This window comes from Microchirus variegatus, assembly GCF_963457635.1.
Source record: "Microchirus variegatus genome assembly, chromosome: 16".
Classification (NCBI taxonomy): domain Eukaryota; kingdom Metazoa; phylum Chordata; class Actinopteri; order Pleuronectiformes; family Soleidae; genus Microchirus; species Microchirus variegatus.
Window position 1 is genome coordinate 12,972,895 of NC_139817.1, and position 26,962 is coordinate 12,999,856.

The 26,962-nt window shown below is 40.2% G+C and overlaps 1 protein-coding gene across 1 annotated transcript; it reads left to right on the top strand.

Moving 5' to 3' along the window:
- Positions 1-16,181: 16,181 nt before the first annotated feature.
- On the top strand, positions 16,182-23,522 carry pax8 (paired box 8; the record flags this gene model as incomplete). Its single annotated transcript, XM_083902243.1, has 10 exons — positions 16,182-16,318; positions 16,406-16,603; positions 16,725-16,801; positions 16,895-17,020; positions 18,125-18,300; positions 18,435-18,555; positions 19,277-19,528; positions 19,958-20,059; positions 22,013-22,102; positions 23,452-23,522. The coding sequence occupies 10 exons, from the start codon at positions 16,182-16,184 to the stop codon at positions 23,520-23,522; spliced, it is 1,350 nt and encodes a 449-aa protein (XP_083758369.1).
- Positions 23,523-26,962: the final 3,440 nt, after the last annotated feature.

Consider the following 26,962-nt stretch of genomic DNA (forward strand, 5'->3'; position numbering starts at 1 on the left):
GACCATTTTTGGAATACATGCTATAGTTTGACGTTTTTGACCAATTTTGGATGACATACTATAGTATGACTCTTTTTGTCCAATTTTGACATTTTTAAGGACGACGTACTATACTATGACGTTTTTGACCATTCTTGGACAACATACTATACTATGACGTGTTTGACCATTTTGGAATACATACTATAGTATGACGTTTTTGACCAATTTTGTCAATTTTTGGACGACATACTATACTACGACGTTTTTTACCATTTTTGGACGACATACTATAGTATGACGTTTTTGACCAATTTTGGCTGACATACTTTAGTATGACTCTTTTTTACCAATTTTGAAATTTTTAGGACGACATACTATACTATGACGTGTTTGACCATTTTTGGAATACATACTATAATATGACGTTTTTGACCAATTTTGGATGACATACTATAGTATGACGTTTTTGACCAATTTTGGACGACATACTATACTATGACGTGTTTGACCATTTTTGGAATACATACTATAGTATGACGTTTTTGACCAATTTTGGATGACATACTATAGTATGACTCTTTTTTACCAATTTTTACATTTTTAGCACGACATACTATACTGTGACGTTTTTTACCAATTTTGGACGACATACTTTACTATGACATGTTTGACCATTTATGGAATACATACTATAGTATGACGTTTTTGACCAATGTTGTCAATTTTTGGACGACATACTATACTATGACGTTTTTGACAATTTTTGGACGACATACTACAGTATGACGTTTTTGACCAATTTTGTCAATTTTTGGACGTCATACTATACTATGACGTTTTTGACAATTTTTGGACGACATACTACAGTATCACGTTTTTGACCATTTTTGGACGACAAACTAAAGTATGACGTTTTTTACCATTTTTGGACGACATACTATAGTATGACGTTTTTGACCAATTTTGGATAACATACTATAGTATGACTCATTTTTACCAATTTTGACATTTTTAGGACAACATACTATACTATGACGTTTTTGACCATTTTTGGACAACATACTATACTATGACGTGTTTTACCATTTTTGGAATACATACTATAGTTTGACGTTTTTGACCAATTATGGATGACATACTAAAGTATGACTCTTTTTTACCAATTTTGAAATTTTTCGGACGACATACTATACTACGACGTTTTTGACCATTTTTGGACGACATACTATACTATGACGTGTTTGACCATTTTGGAATACATACTATAGTATGACGTTTTAGACCAATTTTGTCAATTTTTGGACGACATACTATACTATGACGTTTTTGACAATTTTTGGACGACATACTACAGTATGACGTTTTTGACCAATTTTGTCAATTTTTGGACGACATACTATACTATGACGTTTTTGACAATTTTTGGACGACATACTACAGTATGACGTTTTTGACCAATTTTGTCAATTTTTGGACGACATACTATACTATGACGTTTTTGACAATTTTTGGACGACATACTACAGTATGACGTTTTTGACCAATTTTGTCAATTTTTGGACGACATACTATATTATGACGTTTTTGACCATTTTTGGACGACATACTAAAGTATGACGTTTTTGACCATTTTTGGACGACATACTATCGTATGACGTTTTTGACCATGTTTGGACGACATACTCTCGTATGACTTTTTTGACAATTTCTGGACCACGCTATAGTATGACATTTTGCCCAAATTTTGGACCACATACTAGAGTATGATTTGTTGGTCAAATTTTTGACGACATGCTAGAGTATGACATTTTGTTCAAATTTAGGACGACATGCTATAGTAAGACTTTTTGGTCAAAATTCGGACGACATGCTATAGTATGACATTTGCTTCAAATTTTGGAACACATACTATAGTATGATTTGTTGGTCAAATTTTTGACGACATACTATAGAATGAATGTTTGACCATTTTTGGACGATATACTAAACTTTGACTTTTTTGTCAAATTTTGCACAACATGCTATCGTATGACTTTCTGGTCAAATTTTGGACGACATGCTTTTGTATGACTTTTTGGTCAAATTTTGGACCACATACTATCGTATGACTTTTTGGTCAAATTAATTATAATTTATATTGTTTATATTGATGGCTTCTTTCACAATGTTCGTTTTTCCCACACATACATACATAGAAAGAAAAGCTAAATTTAAGCTGAGAATTAAATTCAAATTCAATTTCGGTTTATATCATGATACATACCAGCTCACTAAACTGTGAAAATGAGGGTTCAACTCTTCAGACACCCGTTGAATTGACCTTTGCCCTCTTTACACATTGGTCTTTGGTTGTGCTGTCACTATTATAGCTCAGTTTATCAAACATATATCGGACAGCTTTGCTTTGATGTCTAGTTATAAAAGAAATTGCAACTGGAAACTCTGGATCCTGTGAGTTTAAATTATAAATAACTGCTAATAATGACTAATGTGTGCTTGACTTCTTTTTATAATAAATAGATACAAGAGTTTGTGAATGCCACTGTGTTATAATAGGGTCCTCTTTTCCTGGTTTGTTTCTACATGACATTATAATCAATGAAGAGTGAAGATATAAACAAGTGGATTTGCTTGAGTCTTGTTGAAAATAAATCTTTCATCAAAGAAGCTCAATGTCGGGACAAAGTCGCAGCCATAAAGATTAAGTTAACTCGGTTTGATGTGTAAGAGTCTCCGTCCAACACACCTGGATCCTCATCATACCTTTGTATGGAGTGGAAGCATCAAAATGACGCCCAGGTCATATTTGTACATAAAAATATGGACATCATCACTTCAGCTGTCTCACAATGTTGTGTTTACGTGTTGATTTTACAATTTCTCACATCCTTCTTCCTCTCTCGCTCTCTCTCGCTCATACTCACTCACTCCATTGCTCCATTGTGATCCACTTGTCCACCCCATTCATCATCCCGCCACTCTTTCCCACACAGAATTATATTTCTTTGATGTGTTACTAGTTGAAAACAAATCCATTTCTCTGGCCATCAATTTATCATTTGGAACAGGGGGGTGGGGGGTGGGGGGAGTCACACTTCAGTTGTAGGGGCGACCACATTTTACCAATTCCAACTTGTGTGGCATCGTGTGTGTGTGTGTGTGTGTGTGTGTGTGTGTAATGTTCAGACCTACAGTCGAAGATGCAGACGGAGAGAAATCAGATGAAAATTGAAACAACAGAGGGAGGATTTTTAGTAAAATGTGAGGATAAGTAAAGAGAGAAAGAGAGAGAGTGTGTGTGTGTGTGACAGAAATGGAGAGAGAGAGAGAGGGGGGGGGGGGCTTTCCTCTTCTCCCAGTCACCCTCCTTCACCTAACGTCTGTGATAATTTATCACTCCTTCTAGCTTGGCTGACAAACTATTTGCAGGAAAATGAGTTTTTCCGCCTCAGATTTGTCCTCTGGGAATAGAAAGGGGAGCTGCTGTGTTTTTATTCCATTGTGCACACACGCGCGTGCACACACACACACACACACACACACACACACACACACACACACACACACACACACACACACACACACACACACACACACACACACACACACACACAAACACACATTGACAGTGGTCTACAGTATTTATTGTGGGGGGGGGAGTGGTTAAGATAAATGAGGTAAATTAATAGAGTCACTGAGGGAAAAGATCTGCTTCCGCACCAGCAGATCTGCAACTGACATACAAGAGATGAGCACATACACCCCCCCCCCCCCCCCCCCACACACACACACACACACCACCCTCCACCCTCCACACCCCTCTCCCTCATTCACTCTCTATCCCGCCCACCTTCCCTCCCTCACCTGACACCCCTCGCTTGGCTCTCTCCGGTCCCTCTGATCCCTCGTTTGCCCTCCCACAGATGACAAATGTAACACTCAGACAAACAGCGATCAGGGCCATGCAGCATAATGTCAGCTTAGATCAACACTGGGACAAAAGCAAATATCACAGCAGCAGCAGCAGCTATCCTACATTACAAGCACTCTGCCACATGCTTGTGTGTGTGTATATATATATATATGTGTGTGTGTGCTGGCCTGGGTCACTGGATTCCAATCTCACTTTCAACCTCATCAACCAAGATATTGACAATGTGCTTGACGGAGAATTACATGACAGTAAAGACCTAATTACGCCGCTATTACCCTGGGCTATCCGTAATCGTCAAACACGACGCATCAGTGGGACATCACAGCAGTAAATCTGCCGGCGCTCCCTCTGCCTCCCCCCTCCCCAATGCCTGTTAGCATTACACTGTTGACATTTCTTTCCACTTTTCTTTTAATCGCCTGCTGACAACACACTGACTGTGAGACACAGTGGAGTCAGCCTTCACAAATCTGACTGTGTGAATGGGGGAGATTTGTACAATTAGAAATAGAATTTTTACGAGAATAGAAAATCAGTCTAAATCCAGGCACCACAGGATGAAGTAAAGTCATGTCGTGACAATGTTTGGACAAAAATAGCAGAGGTGGTGCTAACAGAAAAGTCAGCATCAATACTAAAGTGTGCTGCTGTGCTGATAAGAAATCCAGAGATGTGTGTGAATCAGAGGGAACTATGTTGATTCAGTATGTGACGTTAACCCTTAGTGCTCACGCGGCACGGATCTGTGGTGCACCCGTGGTCATTTGCTGTGGGAATAATATCATAATACACAACTCTTTAATATGGACATCCTGTGTGTTTATAGGTCACATATATGCATTTATTCCGTCTTATGTGATCGCATTTTTAGTTGTGATATAAAGTAGTGATAATTGTGCAGAAGTCACAAAATTAGACTGTTTTTCTTTGCTTTTTGTTAATACAAAATGAGCCAAATTTTAATACTTTTTGCTCAGGTGTGTTTATGGCAAACTTGCAGTAGTACTGATAAAGACGCCTTCTACATAGAATCCATTTAAAATAGCTTTACATTGTTTGTCAAAGTAATCTGGACGTGTGTGACAAGATTACATAGGTTTAACCATTAGAACACAGAGCATTTAGGCCACTTTTATCCATGTGAAAACATATATACAGAGGCATAACCTATAGGCAATCTGATGATGTGATTATTGACATATACTTATTCACTTTCACCAACTATATAAACACTCGTGGTCAAAAGTAAGTTTCCTTGGCCCTTTTTTTAATAAACAAATATAAAGAGAAATTGTATCACTTCTGCACAATTATCACTACTTTATATGTCATATAAAATGAATCATAACAAAAAAGAAGACAACAAAAATGCAATATGTGACGCCTTAAGATGTAACCTATAAACACACACCCCAGGATGTTGTTGTACTAAGGGGTTAAACATCACAACGTCACCTTCTGCGTGACATCGAGTTGACTTTACTCAAGTTTTTAAGGCAGCAGGTTAACTTTTGTTTTTAAGCACCTTGAAAATGTTGTCAGTAAACAAAATGACTTGGGGGGATCCTCAGACTGCACTGTGAACACATTTCACTGCAAATACTTATTGCTGCACTAACAGACCATTGGAGTAAGGGAGGAAAATCTGTTTGTTTTGAGTTTGTTTTTCTAATTTGATCAAAATGACCGTTTAAACATAGTCAATTACAGAGGGAAATCTTCTCTCAAAGACACTTGTGCGTAACAAGATCTCGCTCTCGCATGAACCGTCCCTTTTCTGAGTCTGTTTAGCAAGTTAATTAGAATCGAAGACACTAATCCAGGCGATGACAAAAAGTGTTTTGGTTTCCTTGCTGACATTCACTGCGGCTGCTAACAGCGTTACAGCCACACACTGCTCTGCTGATAATGAGGCTCTTTTACTGCTCATTTGTTTAAAATCTGTTGTCCGTCTTGACGGAGGAGCACCTGAGGACACGCAGCTCCACATCCCTTCATAACATTACAGACATTTGTCAACTCTGTGATGCCCATCTCCATGGAAACCACTCCTGAATGACAGGCATGAAGACAAGGTTCACCAGTCGCTCTGATCCTCAAAGTCTCCTGCAATTACTAGTGTGTGTCAATGGGTGTGTGTGTGTGTGTTTGTATCGATGTGTGTGTGTGTGGGTGGAATGTATCACTGAACTCATTCATGTAAATCATTAAGGTAATGACTTCATATTTTTTGGTTCTTCCCTCCACTGTTAGACTCTCGAGGGGAAGAGAAGATGAGGCAGAAGTAAAGTGGGCGTCAGACCGGCAGAAACACAGAGAGCACATTAAAAACCTATGATTGATCAATTGAATGTTGGAGAAGCTCACATCAGACCACCAGTCCAAATTACATGTGGGCTAAACACAACTAAACACTGCTCACAGGCCAGGCCCTTCTGTTGCTAATGGCCATTACAGCCTGTGTGCCTTTGTAAGCCTCACAATAGCAATCACGCTGGGATTTTGTGTGGAGCTTGCTGGCAACAGTTATTAGCCCCCAACCCCAAAAAAAGGAAAAACTTAAAGGGAGAGCAGTCAAGAGAAGAACAAGAAGATTTGGGGGTTCCGAGCAATGGTGGGTCGGGGGGGTTTTGGGGCATCAGCAGGAGGGACAGGGGGAGCACAGAGTGTGGGGTCAGAGGGCAACCCCAAAGCGGAAATGGGAGGCACAGAAGGAACAATGGACAGGGCTGGACTAAGACAGACAAAGCTGGAAGGAGGGTGGACAGTGCACAAAACACAGGAAGATGAGGAGAAAAAGATGAGAGGACAGAATGGAGGGGAGCCAAAACAGATGGTAAAGGCTGGTCGAGAGAGAGAGAACAAGGGGGGATGAAGGAGAGGGGGTGAGCTGGAAATCCACTGGCAACACACGCATCGTGACAGTAACAGCGACTGAGGAGGAGGAGGAGATGCGCAAAAACCTAAACAAGACTGGATCTGGATCCACATATGGCAACATATGAACCAGCATGTTATATTCAGATGGAGACACCTGTGGAGCTTCTGTGGCCCTTTAATAAAATGTGGAATGTTTTATTTAACGCTGAAAACGTCACGCATACGTTTTAGCAACGTATGTGGAAACAAATTGCTGACGTTAGTTTGAATGCGCTTAATTCAGTTTGTTAATCATTTTTCTTCTTCAATGAATTCACCACGAGACAGAAAATGTACATTGATGGCAATAAAATGCAGTAAAGCTGCAGTGCGTAACTTTTGGTAATTTATTTACATTGATGATGATATTGATGATGATGATGATGATGATGATGATGACATTAGGTCTATATGGTTTTCATGAAAAGAAACAATGTCCCATTATTTGTACTGAAATAGGATTTGTCAAGCAATACTATCAGACCTGATGGGGGAGGATTTGTGTGTATACAGCTGCAGTGCAGACATATGAGAGTCTATTCCATCAATGTTTTTAATCAGAAAAATTATCTTCTGAAACTTTTTCTGGCCTCTTATTTGTGTTTTTAGTTGTACTCTATCCTGACATGAAACACATGGAAATTCAGATATAAACACAGAGATTCACGGAGAGAGTCATGTGGAGCTGATAGTCTGAGGCCTCATCCACATGGAGACAGAATTTTCCTTAAACAACTTTTTTCTTTTTTTGTTCTTTACAAGGTTTTCTGTAAACATGGCATGGTATTGTTCTGAAAAAATGTCCTCAGCTACACAAAACCTCCCAAAATCACTTTAACTGCTGTCATGCATGTGAAAAAAATTACACCATATGACCAAGGACTAAATAAAAAAAATAAAGTTGGACAAAAACGACAAAGATAGTGACAGCAAATGCAGGAGCAAGAGGGAGCTATGACATCATCGTCCCTAACGTATACATAAAAGAAGCATTCATAAATCAACTATTTACTGAGATTGAACATATGATGTGGTTTCTGCAGTACAAACCAGCACCATAACAAAATAAGGTATATGAAATAACTCACTCACTCATTCATCTTCTAACGCTTTATCCTCCATATGAGGGTCAGCTGACATATAGGGCAAAAGGCAGCACAGGTCAATCCAGAGTGTCTCAAATCTGCAAGATTTTGTTTGCAGAGAAATAACTCATATTAGAAATGCTGTTGATGAACATTACTCGTGCAAATTAATATAGTAGAGAATAACATGTTCAATATAACAAAGATGATGCCAAGAACACAACTGTTTTCATGTTTTAACAACAAACATACAATAGTGGGATTGGGTTTTTCCATTTTCCCCAAAAATAGAGTTTTAGTTCACCTAAAACAGTGTGGATACAGGCCCTTAATCAGCAATATGTGAACTCATCTGACAACATACATGAATGAATGCAGCTTTAATTCAATATCAATGCATGTTGCAAAACATTGAAGTTGTCCACAGGAACAGAGAAACTTCAACATGGGAGGAAAAAAAACACACAAGGAAAAGTGTGTGTTTCAGCTCTTGCGCATTAGGAAAATCACAGGCTCTAATGTGATCATCAATACTGGCGTGTTTCTGCAGCTATTATGACCTAATTATCTGCCTCAGCTCGACTCGCTGACCACAAAGAGACGTGCGCCCGCTCCACTAGATTTATAGAAGTTGTCATTAAGTGCCGGCGCTTTTTTTTTTCTCTCCCCCCGCGACGCATTCATCTTTACGCGAGCGCGCAGAGGAGCCGTGGAGGTATTAATGCATCACCGTGCGGAGCGCGCAGTGTGTGTGTGTGTGTGTGTGTGTGTGTGTGTGTGTGTGTGTGTGTGTGTGTGTGTGTGTGGTTTGCGTGAGGGATGGATGAAGAGGCCGCGCGCTGCAAGCAGCTGTTCACTGACGCGTGTGTGTGTTTTAAGTCCAAGATAATGTAGATTTCACTCATAATTAGTGCGCACTTTCTTATAAAAATCGCCCACTGACGTTTTATTTTGCCCACCAGGATAGTTTAACGCGTTGTGAGGATTTGCTTGTTGTCTTCTCTTTTATGTTTTCTCATTTTGGTTGTATATATTTTTTTTTTAATGAAGACTGAATTCATTCATTCTTTTATTTTACAGAAGCCAAATGACGACAGGATCCTCTGCACTGGACTTTATGTGGGAATCGTATTATTGCTGTATCCCTTTTACTTTTTAAAACACCCCCCCCCCCCAACTTTGGACAGTGACATATCTGTGCATGTTTCCTCTTATCACTCCAGTCGGAAGTGTTTGACCCCCCCTGACCTTTTTACCCTCACCTCTTGTTGCCACCTGTCGCCGCAGGTAACTGTGTTTTTTTTTCTTCTTCTTCCTCTTCTTCTTCTTCTTTTTTGCTAGAAGAAATAAAATCCTGTCAACAAGACACACCCGTGAAGAAGAAAAAAAAAAAACATAAACAAGCAGGACATGTTTTATATATACATACAAAAAGAGACAAACCGTTGAGGATGGAAGCCGTAAAGGAGAGTTTATTGTGTTGGTTTATTCGGGTAGAATCCACCACTCTTTACTGCACCTGAATACAAATACACACTGTTTATTTATAAAGAATGAAAGGTTTAATATGAAATCAGCATCACACCCGAGAATAAAATGGACAGAAAATCTTAGAAAGCAGCCACATGAATAATATTTTTAGACTAAAAAGTTGTTAGGATGATGTCTTTGAGGACAGTGTTTATTTACTTTTTAGAAAAATGACATGTATTACTGCTATGTTTTGCACACTCTGCAAAACATATTCAATTAAACCTCTTTTTTCTGCTTCACACGTCACGTATTTTTAATTGTTTTTTCCACATGTGGTTCCTCAAAGTTGCACATTGTCAGCATCCCCGCACCGCTTTATTCTCCTCTCTTTTCTTTACATCTGCTCCTCAACAGCGCAGGCCTGTATTTTGGCATTCGCAATATACTGTAATATAACAACAAATATATATATACATATATATATTGTTATTACAGTGGACAATTTGCTGTTTGTAAGCCTTAACAGATGCTTTAAAAAAAACAAAAACATTTTTGATAAAGAAAAGTGCAGAATTTCTATTAACACACTAGTTGTTATGCACGTTTTGATGCCAACAATTAACGATCCACACTTTACTTCACTGCAGGTGAAGCTTTTATTATTATAATTCTGGATGTTTTCTTCATAATATCGCACTGTATATGAGCCCGTACTTACTGTATACAGGGCGTGTATGAATTCTGCCCCTTGGCGAGTGGACCCGTGTAATTACGCGCTATTTAAATGGACAGTATCATGGCGAAAGATACCAATCTATGAGTTTTAATCCCTTGTTAAACTCTCTGTAACCTCTCCCTCTCTCTCTCTCTCTCTCTCTCTCTCTATGTCTCTGTTCTTGTCACATCTTCCTTCAGGCATTTTGTCATTTCCCTGTGCGCTCTGCTCTGGTCACTTTACAGAAGACTGTCTCTGTTTCCAACACATGCTCTGATTCCCTTTAGTCTTTTGACGTTTTTTATTTATTTAAAAACATTCATTGTCCTGCAGCGGCACTGATGTGGAGTCAGAGCCTTTTGGAAAACGAAGAGCTTCAATCACAGACTGGAGAGATAAGGACTGCAGTGACCTCTACCTGCATTCTTTTCATTTTTATGGCCCGCAAACATTTAATCAATTAACTAAATAACTTTAAACTGATATTTAATTTGAGCAAATATGCTTTTTTCTCGTGCGTAATTGACCAGTAACAAAAAAAAGGGAGAACACCTATAAATAGTTTGATAAATCTCACGCAGAGAACGAGGTGCCGTGGCTGTCATTAGAGGTGTTGTGTGTTTGTTTTACAGGTTTGTGCGAACACCATTAACAGCGTTTTAACTCAGAGGGATACTGACACCCTGGCGTGACATCACGCTCACGCAGGGCCTGTTTCAAGCAGCAGGGGATGCAACAACAACAACAAAAAACACTGACACAGTCCCCGCAACGCACTGGCAAAATATAAATGACAGCGTCCTGAGGAGCTGCTAACATATAATAAACTGTAAGAAAACACTGTTACAACCTCATTTTACCATCATTTAATCCAGTGTGGAATCTACTCAAAGAGTTTGTCATTTAAGTTTTATATGGGCTGTGTTTTATGTAATTTTATGAACTGAATGTCAAGTAATTCTTGTCATTTGTTGTTGCTTTTATTATTATTATTATTATTATTATTATTATTATTATTATTATTTAGGCTGTACGTTATGACTGTTTTATTTGAAGGCGTCTCCTGGATTGAAAACAGGTTCTAATACAGTATAATTACAGATATTTTGACGTATGGTTTATTTACCTGTGATTTAATATCTATACTGCAAAATGCCAAATTAAAAGTGGAAAAAAATAACATGTTTTATGTATAATGATGAAAAGAATCCGTTGGAATGAGTCTGACAAACTCTAAAAAGGTGTACACATTGGATCCAAATGAGCCTTTCTATCTTCTCCAGTGACTTCAATTAATTTTCCACTGTGAAAACAAACGCGCCAAACCGCAGAGAGTCTATAGTCTACATGTGTGTCAGAGAGAAGCTGTGACTGATCAGCAGCTAAACAAGCACTAAACTGTGTGAGAACCGTCGGGGACGCGGTGCCACATGCCGGTACACAGGGCTAATGGACGCGCGGCTGTCGCTGGAGATGAATGGAAACAAGTCTTCTCCATGACAAGTGTTTCCCTACAGTGGCTCAGTGCCATCACAACACAGTTCCATGTTCTCCTCTCCTCTCTTCTCCACAGAACCACACCTCCTCCTCCTCCTCCTCCTCCCCCCTCCCATTCCTCCAATGGCTGCAGGGCTTCGTCCTCTGCGCATCCCCGGTTGGATAAAACCTGGCTGAGCGTTTGCTGCGCACAACATAACACAACACAAGAGCCAAGGCGCGCACACGCTGTCACACAGTGTCCGAGTCTGTCGGTTGGAATAATAACCAGAATAAATCTGCTGGAGGACGCGTTTATTTTCAGCTCCATCGTGGAAAGGTAAGCGCACCACGTTACACGTGTTCACGGAGACGCATATTTGTAATCCAGGTGAGGTGTGATTGAGAAGCAGTATCGGATTAGGGGGGGTGAGCAGTCTGGAATAAACGGTGAGCTGATGTATCCATAACATTTCAGTGGAGAGTTAAATCAACACCGTGTGAGAGGCTGATGTGTCTGTAATTAATTCACGAGGACGTTTTTTCTTTCTTTCTTTCTTTGTTACACATTCTGGTGTAATTGTGTTGTGGCACGGGTCCAGATCTGGCACAGGGTTTGTAGTAGAACAGGGATAATTACGCACGTTAACCTCGGTCCACAGGGAGCTGAATTCAAGCCGCGAGCTGTTATTTTTTTGTTTTCTTTCTTTAATTGTTGTATTAATTTAATTATTAACACTGTTATAATAATCTGAAGATTGGCATAAGGTTATACATCGTATGAATAACAGTTAATTATATTGCAATAGACAGTACATTTATTTGATGCGATAATTAGAACACAACTGTGTCAGAACTCTGATAATAATATGAAGAAAACAGAAAAGAAAGTAATTTCTTTCCTTTTCTGTATTTTATTTATTCACTCATTATTTAAATATCTACGGACACGTTGTTAAATGTGAGAATCTAACAACAAATAAACTAAAATAAGATCCATTAAACTATGTAATTTACAAAAATTAAACTTTATTATAATAATAGAACACAATTTAAGTCATTTTAATGTAAAATGCAGCAAGTCACTTGCGAATAACACGAAACAAGCTGATGAAATAAAATCCGCAGTCTTTAGCAGTTATTATTATTGTTGTTGTTACTAAAATTGACAAACACCGGCGAGTAAACACGATTTTTAACGTTAATTATGTTATGATAACATTACATGTAATCCATTTATTTATTTGTTATTAATCCTTCAAGTAAAAATCGCAAATTAACTAATCACCCGGTTTGGTAGTTTGTTAATTTATGACACCAATATTGTGACAATAATTCAAGGAATAAAAATGCCAGAAATTATAACAGTTTAACATTAATTATAAAAAATATTAAACTCTATTTACGAAGTGTTTTTAAATATTTTAATTTCACTTCTTTTATTTTCGATTTCGAAGTTTGAAATTAAAATCTTTTACATTTTTGGAGATTTTCTTTTAAAAAAACATTAAAACACTAATACTGAATTAATAGTGAAGTTTAAATTGACGTTGAATTAAACAGATACATCGCACACAAACATTAGTTAAAGCTGGCAAAGCACAGTGGGTTTTGGTTTCTACTCTTGTCACAGTGAAACTGTCATTAATCACAGACCAAAATAAGTCTGAAACAAACGCAAAACACCTTCACTGGTGCAGTTCATCTTCACAGCTAACAGCGTGTGACACTCTGCTAATTATTTGGTTTAATTTTAGAGTGACACACAGCAGGACCTGACATCAGCTGACAAATGAAGGCGGCTTTTTTTTGGCCTTAAGGAGTTCACACACATTAACTTCTGTGTCCTGGATGAACACTTACTACAACACATGCACTCTCTCTCGCTCTCTGAGTGTGTGTGTGTGTGTGTAGCCATCAGGCTCATGTCACTGTCCTCTTTTATTAGTAAATGACATAATATTTCACTCCAATAAGGTGGGAGACTTTAGAGCAGCAGCTGAACAGATGGAGCCTGTAATCAGGGCTTCTTAATAACATTTACACCACACCACATCTTTTACTTAAGGGTTAAGATGATTTTCCACATCCTTAAATTAAAAAAAGGAAGCAGACTCCAAAAGGAAGAATCAATTAGAGCTCTAATGTCAAGTTCTGTTTTGTGCAAATTAAAAGAAACTGAATTCTCCTTAGCTCTCATTCTTCCTTCTGGATTTAGAAACTATGGTGTTATATGTAAGATATATATAAAGAAAGAAAGATCTTAATTTTAAGAATGAAATGATGTTGTTTTCACTCAAATAAGCCTGTATACATGGACTTATAGGCATTAATGCCACATTAAATATACCCACAGTTGACTGAAGGTTATGTATCCATGTTTGTGTTGAAGACACACACACACATTGTGTGAACAGCACCTGAAGGTTTTCTCTGTGTCTTCCACACACACACAGACACACACACAAACACACAGGATCACACTCATGCCACACGAGGAAGGGCGAGGAGGAAGAACACGGTAACTGTGGCAGAGATCAGCAGGTGGAGCAAAGACGGGAAAGACTCAGGGACATGTCCAACAGTGGAAGAGGTAAGTACACAACACAAACTGGACTGTGTCCTCTGTGTCCTCTGTGAGACAACTGCATCTCTGCTGATGATAACAACAGCACAACAACAACAGGGGAGTCAAGTTTTAGCTTAAAGTTTTAATCTCTTTAGTCTCTACAGAGACTCAGAATGTGAATTTTTAATCAACTTTATTGGCCGTGTAAATGAGCACATGCAAGGAATGAATTGCACTCATGCATAAAAGACATGGAAACTAAACTAGAGAAGTTAAAGGGTTGTACAGAGCTGTTACACTGTAGTAAATAAACCAGGCTTGTGCAGAAATGCACTATATAACACACACACATATACATATATATGTTGAGTGTACTCAAACATGGCCTAAAATATAAATTATTGTACCATTAACCATCCTTTAAAGATGTTGTAATGCTTTTTAAACCTCGAGTCAAGGTTCACCCTAAATTAAACTCTGTCATGTTTACATGACGTGTTGTACATCATGTTCCTTGAAGTTGGGACCTACAATGTGTCTTATACTTTAACACTTTAAAGTCAAGATTTTTAACTTACTTTTAATGTTATATATAACTCTGATCTGTGACATTACAAAAACACACATTTAAAACAGACCACAGCACAAAGTCAGTCTATCTCTCTTTCTATATCTATCTATCTATCCTTTGTTTTTCGGTGAGTACGTGCGCGCCTGTGCGCGTGCCCGCCTGCGCGCACTCCCTCCCCGGGGCTCCTCGGCTTTAATATCCTGCAGGTTGATGAAGCTTGGCGGGGAGATTTTTTTCCACACTCCGCTGGCAGCGTTAATAGAGGCTCCCCTCCATCCCTCCATCCTTCCCTCCCTCCTTGTCTCCTTGTCTTCCCCCCTCCCCTCCTCCTCCCTCCCTCGGCTGCTGTTTGATGTGGAAATGAAAGCCGAGTGAAAAAAAAAAAAAAAAAAAAGGCAAGAGAGGAAGACGAGGCTGACTGGGTTAAATTAAAAGCGCTGGTGTTTCTTGCAGAGCCACCACCGTGTCCACAGCCAGTGTTGTCTCTTCAGAGGAGATGGTGTTTAGCGCCACCATCAGATGTTTTTCTTCTTCTTCTTCTTCTTCTTCTTCTTCTTCTTCTTCTTCTTCTGCAGGAGCAGCTGCTTTAGATCAACCAAGCAAATCCTGCGTCAACATGTTTAATATTCATGGAGATCAAGGCTGCCAGCGTCTGCTTTGTGGATTTATTTGACTGTTATACCCATAAATAGCTGCCACAATAATGATAATGTTAATAATAATAAACGTTACTTTTTAAGGATGTAATAAAAAAAATGAAACATAAACATAAGAGGAAGGCAACTGCCTGCAAAAATATATATATACTTTCTTTCACCGTTGTAAAATAAATATTACAATTGTGCCCTTTGTTGCTGGCTCTCTTCAGTGAAGGTTTGTGCATTTGTGTTCTCCTTCTTTAACATAAAAATGCCATATCTTAATTTAATCTTGTAAATATTCATTATTTGTATACATGTATGTAGACTTAAGTGTCAAACAGATGCAGGATGCTGCAAAACCAGCATGTTTTAACACTGAACATTTCAATTAAGATATTGTCTACTCCCTTTTTTGCTCTCATTTGAAAACTCTTATTATGATTATTATTAAATCAGCCGGTGGGTGATTGATAGAACAATGTGTCTCTTACAGACAGAGAGTCTGTCAATGATGACACATCAGAGATGAGTGTGTTTTTCAGTGTTTGTGTGGACCATTTTGCCACAAAGATGCTCTGACCTTTGGTCAAAAATTTGGTCAAATGGCTAATTTCTCTTCGATTTACTCTAACTATGCTGAAATATATTTAATTTTGCCATTAACACAAAGAATAAAATAGACTAGAATAGTTAAAAACCAAGTGCGAGAGTCTCTTCCTCTTTGCCTGTGCAGTGACGTCTCCTGGTCCATGACTTTTATGAGTGTTCATCCCGCCTCCTCCCCCAGGTCATGGGGGTCTTAACCAACTAGGTGGAATGTTTGTTAATGGCCGACCACTTCCGGAGGTGATCCGGCAACGCATCGTCGACATGGCCCATCAGGGGGTCAGGCCATGTGACATCTCCCGACAGCTCCGAGTCAGCCACGGCTGCGTCAGCAAGATCCTGGGACGGTGAGTTGCTCAACTTCCTTTGACCTCTGAGAGTCTGTTTACTCGTCGAGGGCGGCAATGTCAAACGTTTGGTTCATTTTCTTTCAGCTACTACGAGACGGGCAGCATCAAGCCCGGAGTAATCGGTGGCTCCAAGCCCAAGGTGGCCACGCCGAAAGTTGTGGACAAGATAGCAGAGTACAAGAGGCAGAACCCCACCATGTTCGCGTGGGAAATCAGAGACCGGCTGCTGGCAGAGGGAGTGTGTGACAGCGACACGGTGCCCAGCGTCAGCTCCATTAACAGGTGAATTAAGTGACTTATGAATGAAACCATTCAAAATGAGAGCAATCAGACTGTCAAGTTAAGACTTCGGGGGTTAAAGACACATTATTCTTTGCTCATGAAGTGATTTTTCTTTTCTCAGAATAATCCGAACAAAGGTGCAACAGCCGTTTAATCTGCCTCTAGATGGAAAAGGCCTGAGTCCAGGACACACCTTAAGTAAGTCTATACCACGCACACACTCGGTGAACGTTGTGTGTCACAGTGTGCTATAAAGTGTACTCACATAGTGTCATTTCCACTCACTCTCAGTCCCCAGTTCAGCGGTCACCCCTCCTGAATCTCCACAGTCGGACTCGTTAGGCTCCACCTACTCCATCAACGGCCTGTTGGGCATCCCACATCCCAGCACCGAGGGCAAGAGGAGCCATGACGACAGTAGGAAATAGATCACATGAATTATACAAATTAGTTTTGTTGTGATGGTGAACAAAAGTGCAAGGGCCTTACTTTTCAGAGGCCGCCATCTTCTATCGCCGCTGTGTCCAACCAGCCACATCTTGATTTACATCCTTTCTGTCACGTGCAGGCCACCGTACTTTTGTGACCAGTCTCTCCATCGGATATCATTCATTCTAACACATGGGATCTGTAATCACATACTGTATCTGACTGTTGTAGTTGCACAGGAACAATAGGCGCAGGTTTTCTCTCTTTGCTCCTTAAAGGCCACTATAAAAACATACATACAGTACATTTACATTCAAACAAACATAATCATCATCTACAAAAACATATGACAACCTGTTCTCACTGACATGAAAGGCAAACCTGATTATGTTTGGACAGATTTGACAGTGTCAGGAAACTACGGTGGCCTTCACATACCAGAAACAATGTTGGGGTTTTTACATGTGCCCAGTAAGCTTCCACTTCAAGCTGCAAAACCAAATTAAAGCACACATACAAAGCTTATTCTAAACCTTAGTTTCATTAGTTGTACACCTATACAAACATACTTATGGGTAGAATATCAAATATCAGCAAATAAACCCTTCTAAATGTTTCCCGTCTGACCTTTAAAGGTGCATTATGTAATAAATCTAAAGCAACTGGCCATAAAATCCTCCTAATATGTCACAGAGACTCAGGAATAATGTTCATATAACAAACTGAACTCACCAACAACAACGGTACGGCCAAAATATTTACATTAAAAAAAATATTTTGCAGACTGCAAATCATGTGGCGGCATGTGGCGGCACCTACCGCGGTCTACCAATCATTGCAGCCAGCAGAGTCTCAGCTGCCGAGCAACCACGGGTTGCCAGTTACGTCAGAAAACGAAACCTAAAAGACCTCGGTATTTTGAATTTGAATGTAGTAACCGTTTTTTGGCCACATTCTTACATATGGCACCTTTAAATAATTGGAAGTGAAGCCTAAATCATTTCTAAAGGAAATTTTATGTTAAAATGTGTCCAATCTCAGCACACAGGTCACATCACTCCTCCTCCTCTCTCCCCCCTCGGTGTCTCACAGGTGATCAGGACAGCTGTCGACACAGTGTGGACTCTCAGGGCAGCGGGGGCGTCCCAAGAAAACAGATGAGGGTGGACCATTTCTCAGCGGCCTCGCAACATCTGGACTGCGGGTTTGAGCGTCACCACTACCCTCCAGACTCATTCAGCTCAGCCTCCAGCAGCAAGACAGAGCAGGTATAGCTGCTAACTTCAACTGTGGCTGAGTCGGTAGCTGCAGTTTTCTTTATTTCAGGAGCTTGCAAAGGTGACTTGCACGATCCACATTAGCATCTCCCACCAATGGCTAATCCCCAGTTTGTCATCCCCAGACTTTGTACTCGCTGTCGCTCCTCAACGGCAGCCTCGACGAGGCCAAGACCAGCCTCTCAACGTCCAGCTCCACTATTGGACGGAATCTGACAGCGCATCAGAGCTACACCATGGTGACAGGTGAGCAGTCTACATCTATAAAGTAACTTAAAGGAATACTTGAGCAAAGGTATCTTTACTAGAAAATGACTTTGGTAGAAGTTGAAGTCATTTTTAATAATATTCCTTCAGTAAAAGTCTTTATGACAGTAAAGTTTATGACATTTACTGTACTTACTGATACAAAATGTACTTAAGTTTTAGCCATGGCAGCGAGTTGTCTTTCAACTGGAAGGCTATGGGTTTAATTCCTGGCCGTGCTAGTCTATATGTGTCCTTGAGCAAGACACTTAACCCCATGTTGCAGCGTGTGATGTCAACTGTGGTATCAAGACTAGAAAAGCTCTATTCAAATACAGACCATAATACCAGATCTTCTTCTTCTGATTTTATGTAGTAGTAACCAGAGGTGGAAAGTAACGAAATACATATATAGATGAGTAAAAGTAAAAGTTGCAAGAAATACAAATAACAAAGTAAAGTACAGATACGTGAATTTTGCACAGTAACAAAGTATTTTGTTAAATTAAAACCTTAATGTTAGATGATGATGATGATGATTTTGACCCCATAGAGCACAAACTCCTCCACCACTCAATCTTTTGTTTGTTCTTAACACATCACTCCTGTTTTTTTTTGTTTTGTTTTTTTCATTGACACTCATTTGCACCATTTTGTTCCCATTTACCTCACCCACCCTCACCCTTCAACCACTGCACACTGGCGGTTGTCACCACCGCAGAGCCTCTACAGCCACTGCCGCTCTGTCTAAAACAGGAAATGTCCCCGGAAGTGACCAGCACCAGTCCGTCACCACACATGGCCACCGCCGCCAACCTGGCGTTCGTGGAGCTGCAGGCGCTGCAGAAACCTGTCTCTCTCAGCAGTGGTGGTGGTGGCGTCAGCAGCTGCAGCCATTTTCCAAACGCATTCAACTCATTCTCCCATCATGCACCAGTGTACGGGCAGTTCAGCAGTCAGCCTGTCATCTCAGGTAAAGCAGGCGTCCATCTCATCCATGTTCATACTCATAACAATAGATAATCATTGAAAAGCTGCCGCTGCTTATTAATTGTGAATGAACTAATGCTGTTGTTTTATCTCCTGCTGCAGTTTTGATCCATTTTTATTTTATAATTTGGTCTATGTGTGCAAAATACACATTACGTTTCTCTAAAAGCATTTTTGATTGAGATACAGTCCAAATATTCAAAATATTAATTTCAGTGGACAAAGCAAACCAGCAATTGTTCACATCCATCTCAATTTTCCTCATAAAAATAACCAATAATTTACTGTAATTATTTCAGGTTCAGCTCTGACTCTGAGTGGATTTTCTCTGCAGCGAAATGTAAATTTAAAACCTGACTTGCATTTTCAGATGAATTTTAATGTGTGTGTGTGTGTGTGTGTGTGTGTTCAGGACGTGACATGGTGAGCTCCACGTTGCCAGGTTACCCACCTCACATCCCTTCACCTGCACAGTCAGGATATTCCTCATCTGCCATCACAGGCATGGTAGCAGGTAAGAAATCCTGTATAAGAGCAGATATGTGCATCTCAATTAGTTTTAAAATCACAAGGGAACGAGTGAATAAACGATGTACCGTATTATGGCATGTTCAGGGTGAAACGGGTTGGGTCAATAAGGCATAAATGTGAAATGATTTGTCCGGAAAAACTGGGTGAATAAGAAGGTTTTCCTTTCGGAGTAAATCAAGCAAACCTCCACAGACTGAATAGATTGAAGTAATTCTTGAGGAGGTTGATTTACAGTATATTTATCTCCATAATTCATCATGCTGCATGAATGCAAATCGAAGCACATCGACTTATTGGCAAAAAGACATTTTGGTACAAATCAAAATTGCATATTTGAAAGCAAACCGATCAAGAAATCAGAACTCTTTAGTTTTTCACTGTATGGGAATAATTTAAATCAGATTAAATGCAGAGAAAGAGTCACACTTTGTTCGGTGTGTTCTCCTCATATATGATGATTTAACGACACTTTTACAGAATGAGATGTCTTTTCAAAATCCAGACATTGTCTAATGATGGTGCACTGAAAAAACAACAACATTTGTACCATGTGCTCTTATCCAGTTTGGTGGTGGAAGTACGTAAATATTAGTGTGTTATACCGGGCAGGTTTTTACATATGTATCACACTTAAATAAACAAAAGAAAAATCATCAATCAAATTGCAGAGAGGAAGAGAATAGAGGAAGAAAACGAAGAAAAAATAAAGAAGGGAAAGACTGCAATGGAGGATTGTAGAGTAACAGGGAGACTGACTGAGTTAATGAGTAGCTTTGCCAGGGTGCTGAACTCTGTCTGTGTGTGTGTGTGTGCGGGCGCACATGCACGGGCCCAGGGGGTACACAGAACTGGCTGGGGGTTCCGCCCTGTTGCCCACACACCCACCCCTCCCCAAACAGGCACCACTGACCACCCATCGCCATGGGAACCAGGGGGCCCAGGAGGGAGATGCTGAGCTAGGGTGGGCGTAGAGGGTGGGGGTAAAGTCTGGGTATGAGCGAAGAGGGGGCGGTCTTTGTGACCGTGTGTGTGTGTGTGTGTGTGTGTGTGTGTGTGAGATGTGCCTTTTTTTATTTGAAGTCTGCCCTCCGAAGCGCGAAATGAGAGGGTCTGATTTATTATTTTTCTGGTGGGCTCGCTGTGAGGAAGCGTTGATACACAATTACTGAGTGAAGGGGTGGGAGGAGGTGGTGGTGGAGAGGGGGGGGGGGGCGTTAGGACAGGAGGAGGGGGTGTGGTGGTGGTGGTGGAGGTGGTGGTGGTGATGGTGAGGGGGTGGGGGGGGGGGAGCTCAGGGATTCATTCCAGCCAACATAATTACCAATTAGATATTGGAATGTTAAAAAAAAAAAAAAAAAAGGAGAGGGAGAGGGAGAAAAATGAAAGGAGGAGGAGAAAGCAGGAAGTGTATGGTAAGAGAAGGAGGAGGAGGAGGAGCAGGAGGAGGAGGGCATTTCAGAGGGCAGAGGCTGAGAGCGATGCGAGGGGGCCGAGTGCTGAGGGAAGAGGGCGTAGAGGGCAAGCTGCATGCACGCACCACTGGGCCGAGGGATTTCACCCTCAACCATCCACCTGCACCTCAGATTAATGGTTTACAGGCTGCACTAACTGTTGGTGAATTATGAGCAGAGGCTGAGCAGATGCTGGCACACACACACACACACACACACACACACACACACACACACACACACACACACACACACACACACACACACACACACACACACACACACACACACACACACACACACACACACACACACACACACACACACACACACACACAAACAACCCAGTTCTGTCCTGCTGCGGGCCATGCACGACTTAGACTTTCCTTTTAATAACAGCAAATGTCTTCTCTGCTGCTGTGTTTTATGTGAGTGGTGTTTGATGAAGGTGTTTTTTTTTTTTTTTTTCTCTGCGTGTCTTGCAGCGGGTGCAGACTACACTGGTCAGTCCTACAGTCACTCACCCTACACCTCCTACAGTGAAGCCTGGAGGTTCACCAACTCCAGCATACTGGGTGAGTAAGGAAGGACACACACACACACACACACACACACACACACACACACACACACACACACACACACACACACACACACACACACACACACACACACACACACACACACACACACACACACACACACACACACACACACACAGTGACAGTGTTGATGTTGCCTGTTTGCTGTTGACACCCTCATGCATCTTGCAAATTATCTCTGTTCACTGCTGGTGCTACTCGTAAAACACATTGCCTCCAGCATAGAAGATAAATGTTTTTAAATGTTGAAATTGTTTTCTGGATTTCAAAATAAAAAAAAAAATAAAAAAAATGAATTATGTAATTAAAACAAAAGTAAATAAATTGTCAGCTGGATTACTAATGAGAAATCTTTAGATATGAGAGGAAATACTGCATTTCCTTATGATACATAAATCAAGAATGTAATTTGGGTGTGTGAGTGTGTAATTGTAGTGAGCTAGAGTTGCAAAGAATCGGGCAGATGACAAAACAGCACCAAAATAAACAAAACAAAAAAGCGATGAAGGAGAAAGTATAGTTTCTAAGTAAATGACGCAATGTAAACTCTTTTAATTTAACTTTAATATACTTTGAGTCACGTGAATCTGCCGTTATGTTTTTACTGCATCTCTCTATGGTGTAGATTTTGTATTGTACTTTTGTTTTTTTTTCTTTTGGATGAATATTAAAAATATATAATAGTATCTTACAAGCTTTAGATACAACAATCTGTAGCTATAGGTCTTGAATTGTACATGATTGTAAGATTTGTGCAGCACATGAAACTATGATCCAGAATTATATATATAGATTTTTTTCCTCCATCATGTAGATGCATGTAGAGCAGGGGTCCACAGGAGGAATTTATGAACATTTCAAGACTATATTTTTCAGACACCTGTGACATAAAGGTTTTGTGCCTTGCTAAACCCACTGTGATCTGTAAATGTGCAAATGGTAAATTAAGCATAATATTCTGGAAATTGCACTTGTTTTTCTCAGGAAATGTCCGGTTGTTCGATTAGGATTTCTTGTTATTTATAGGTTATTATGCTCTTATTTTACTGGTCCAGCCCACTTGAGATCACATGTGGCCCCTGAACTATAAATGAGTTTGACACCCGTGATGTAGAGTATTGGGACTGACAGAAATGACAGTACGTCCTTGTTAGGAAATAAAAAAGTCTTAGATGTTTGATTCCTTAAGAGTCACAAGAGAGAGACAGAGTGTCAGACTGGGTCCAGTCACAGGAGAGTAAGCTGTAAAGCTTCACCTCACATGGATGAAGAAAGTCAGATCCAACACCAACCCCCTCCTCCCTCTGTGTCTCCGCCCGCAGGTTCTCCCTATTACTACAGCTCGGCCTCCCGCACTGCTCCACCGTCTGCAGCTGCCTACGACCACCTTTAGTCCAGACTCTGTGCTCATGGACCAGACTCAAGGGACCGGTGCAAGACTGCAGGACTACACAGCTTGAATGGACCAAGGCCTGGAAGGTCACAGACTGGATCGGAATCATTTGAGACTCTGCTGACAAACCATGCAGCAACACACACACTTTTACATCCCTCTCCTCTTTAGTTCTGCATTATTTATTTGTCAGAAGTGACACCGTTTCCATGGGGGTTTAAATCTGACTCGTGCACGTTTACACACACACACTGCAAACACTGAAACCCCGAGACTTTGAACACACACACGCGCGCACACACACACACACACACACAGAGCTCTTTCATGCTGTTTTTGGCCAAAGACTCTTTCATGTTCTCACATCTGCAACTTGACCCCACTGATCCAGTGAGTACAGATATGCAACTTCTTTGTAACGAGTCATGCCGTCCACTTTTGTTTACAAATGCTTTTTCTAAGAAAAGAAAGAAGAATAAAAGGTGAACCCTGTCTAATCATTTACACACCAGTTCCTTTTCTTAAACTGTGTCTGCTTGCAAATTTATATCCTGATTTTTTTTTTTTACTGTAAATCCAGATTTCCCTGTGGTTAATAGAAATAAATCACAATTAAAAAAACAAAATGCCCCCACACACGCCCCTCAGACTCAATTAATGTATCTGTTTAGCAATATGTACATATTGTAAATGATGAATTACTTATGGGGGAAGTGATGCAATGTGACTCAGATGACTGATGAGGGAAGGGGGGCAATTTGGCTACTGAAACCAACAGGGCTTGAAATGGGCCTGCATTTGTTTTTGCTTCAGATGAATTCAGTTTGTGTGTCATGCCGATGTTCTGATGTTTGGTAAGAACTGTGACCTATTTTTTCTTATACTGTTATTAATATTATTGCAAAATGTAAATAATGAATTTCTAAAGAATTATTTTAATTAAAGCATGACAAATTTATCACCGTTTCCACTGTGTCATTTTTAAAACAAATTTAAAATGTTTTTGTTTCTGGTTTGTTTTATTATTATTATTATTATCATTATTATTATTTAAATTAGGTGTAAATAGATATTTTTCCATACATTTCGTATGTTTGAAAGGCCAAAGTTTCTTTAAAAAGTAGATGGTTTATACAATTCTAAGTATTGTCTTTTATTATTATTTATTAGTAGTAGTAGTATTGTCGTTATTATTATTATTATTATTATTATCATTATTATAATAACTATTATAAATAAGGTGCTCACTCACTGTAACCAGCTGCTTCACCTGAAAGATTTTTTTTTTTTTGTATTTTTTTTTTTGCAACTCTCAGCATTTTTAAAAGGACGAAATCAATGATCCTGAAAACACGCGCATCTGTTTAATTTCTTTTTTTTTCCTTCTCTTCTCTGCATCATGTAGTTTTATTTGCAATTATTTCCGTCCCTCTTCGCGGCCTCATTACTGCAGCGCGTTAACGAGGCCACGGTTCGCCGGTGCCGCGGCCCACCTGGTGCCACCGCGCGGGACGAAGCCCGCGAGGATGACGATGATGACGATGATGATGATGATAAAGATGATGATAATGAAAGGAGGCCGCGCCGAACGCTCCCCTGCACGAGACCGATACAGCACGTGAAACCCAATGTGCAAAGTTGGGGTTTAGACATAGATTATAATATGATTAGTCTACTGTATGTAACCATCAGGTCTATGTAATCGCTTATAGTCTTTGTTTTTCGATTTTTATTTAATTAAATCATTAAATATAATATATTTAATGACATATTATGTCATATTCCTCATGATTTTAAACAGTCAAAAACTCTGATCTGTTTCCAGCAGGAAAAGCTGCCTTTTTCCTGGTGAAAAGATAACTAATAATACATGTGTTGTGTAACATAGTTCAAACAATACTTTTCTAAAATAAATGGAAGAAAAATAATTGCTATTAATTTGGTATATAATGAAAATATTCAATGATTGCATGGTTTTGTATGGTAAATCATCTAAATGTGTGATCTTTGTCACATTTCAGGCAAATATAGTGAACTTAAACCAAGATTTAATACTAAGTGAGTCCAAAACATAGGCCTATGGATCAATTGTTTATTCTTATTTGTGTATGAGTTGCAGTTGAAATGATCCTGTGTTTTATTCTATGTATCCTCTGATTTCCATCATAATATTTGTGCACTTCAAAGCTTTTATTTGACTTTTAAGAAAGAAAAAAGAAAGCCTCAACATCAGTTCAGTCTGAGATTGTGATTGTGAGATGTGCGGATGAAGACCACCAATGACGTCTCTCTGTTTACAACACACACTCTCCTATCCCTCGGCCTCTCGGAGCCTGCGCCCTCCTCACATTTCGACATTTTGCCTGACTCACCTCTTTACTCCCCCTCTCTTTGAATCCCCCGCACTACTGTACGCGCCGCGCGTCGCCCCGTAAACTTTAAACAATGGCTGCACTTCATCCCATTGTTGTCCGAGTGGCCTGGCCCACTTCAGACATCCCATCGACTGGCTGAACATTCATTCTTTCCAGCTCCTCTGCTCAGGCATGCAGAACACACACTCATTCATATACATTCATACATACAGAGAGGCCTTTAAGTGTTGTGTGGACCCAATTCCAGATTCCTTGGTCAGCTGAGGCCTGGCCAGAGAAATAACGGCTGCAGACGTAAAACATTAACAGTCTCGCTGCCAAATGAGTGAAAAACAAAACATTATACTGCAACAGCAGCAGAAATAACTCCTCTCTGTCTCTCTTTGGACCTATTAGCAAAGAGGATTCGAGCCACAGTGCTTCTGGTAATGAGCTCGGCAGCACAATACGGGCACCGGGCCGGAACAGCTGAGGGCAGACAAACCTGGCGGGATGGGGCAACCGGGACTTACTATGCTTATACCACAAAGCCATAGTAACACTGGGAGTATATGGTGTAGAGACAGGGCCAAGACTGTGTGTTTGTGAGAGAGACAGAGAATACATGTGTACCATTACCATTATGGGGACAAACTCAACCACAGAATGTGGGGCCCCTGGAGAAATTGCTGCCAAAAAGGCAGCAGAGGAGTGTGTGGCAATCAGTGGGATGACAGGTCGCGGGGGTTTGTCCTGCAGCAGTCAGCTGGAAAGTTCTCCACTTATCTCTGCGCCTGAGACACCGGCCAACCAATCTCGCCCGGCGAATAAGCATTATGTAGCCTGACAGAATATGTCCGTCCAAATGAGCCGCGGGACATGGCGTCATTTTAAAGTGTGAATGGCAGCAATAATGTGTTCGACCCCCGCCTGGTTTAGGGCTCTTTGTGAAAACCCAGATTGTGTGAGTGAACCCATTAGCTTGTTTATTAATTGATTTGCGTATTATCCTGAACCCTTCTTCCCAAACCATTACCTTTGCCAAGTAGCTTCTGTTTCAGGGCCACCGTTGTCCGCCAGTCTGTC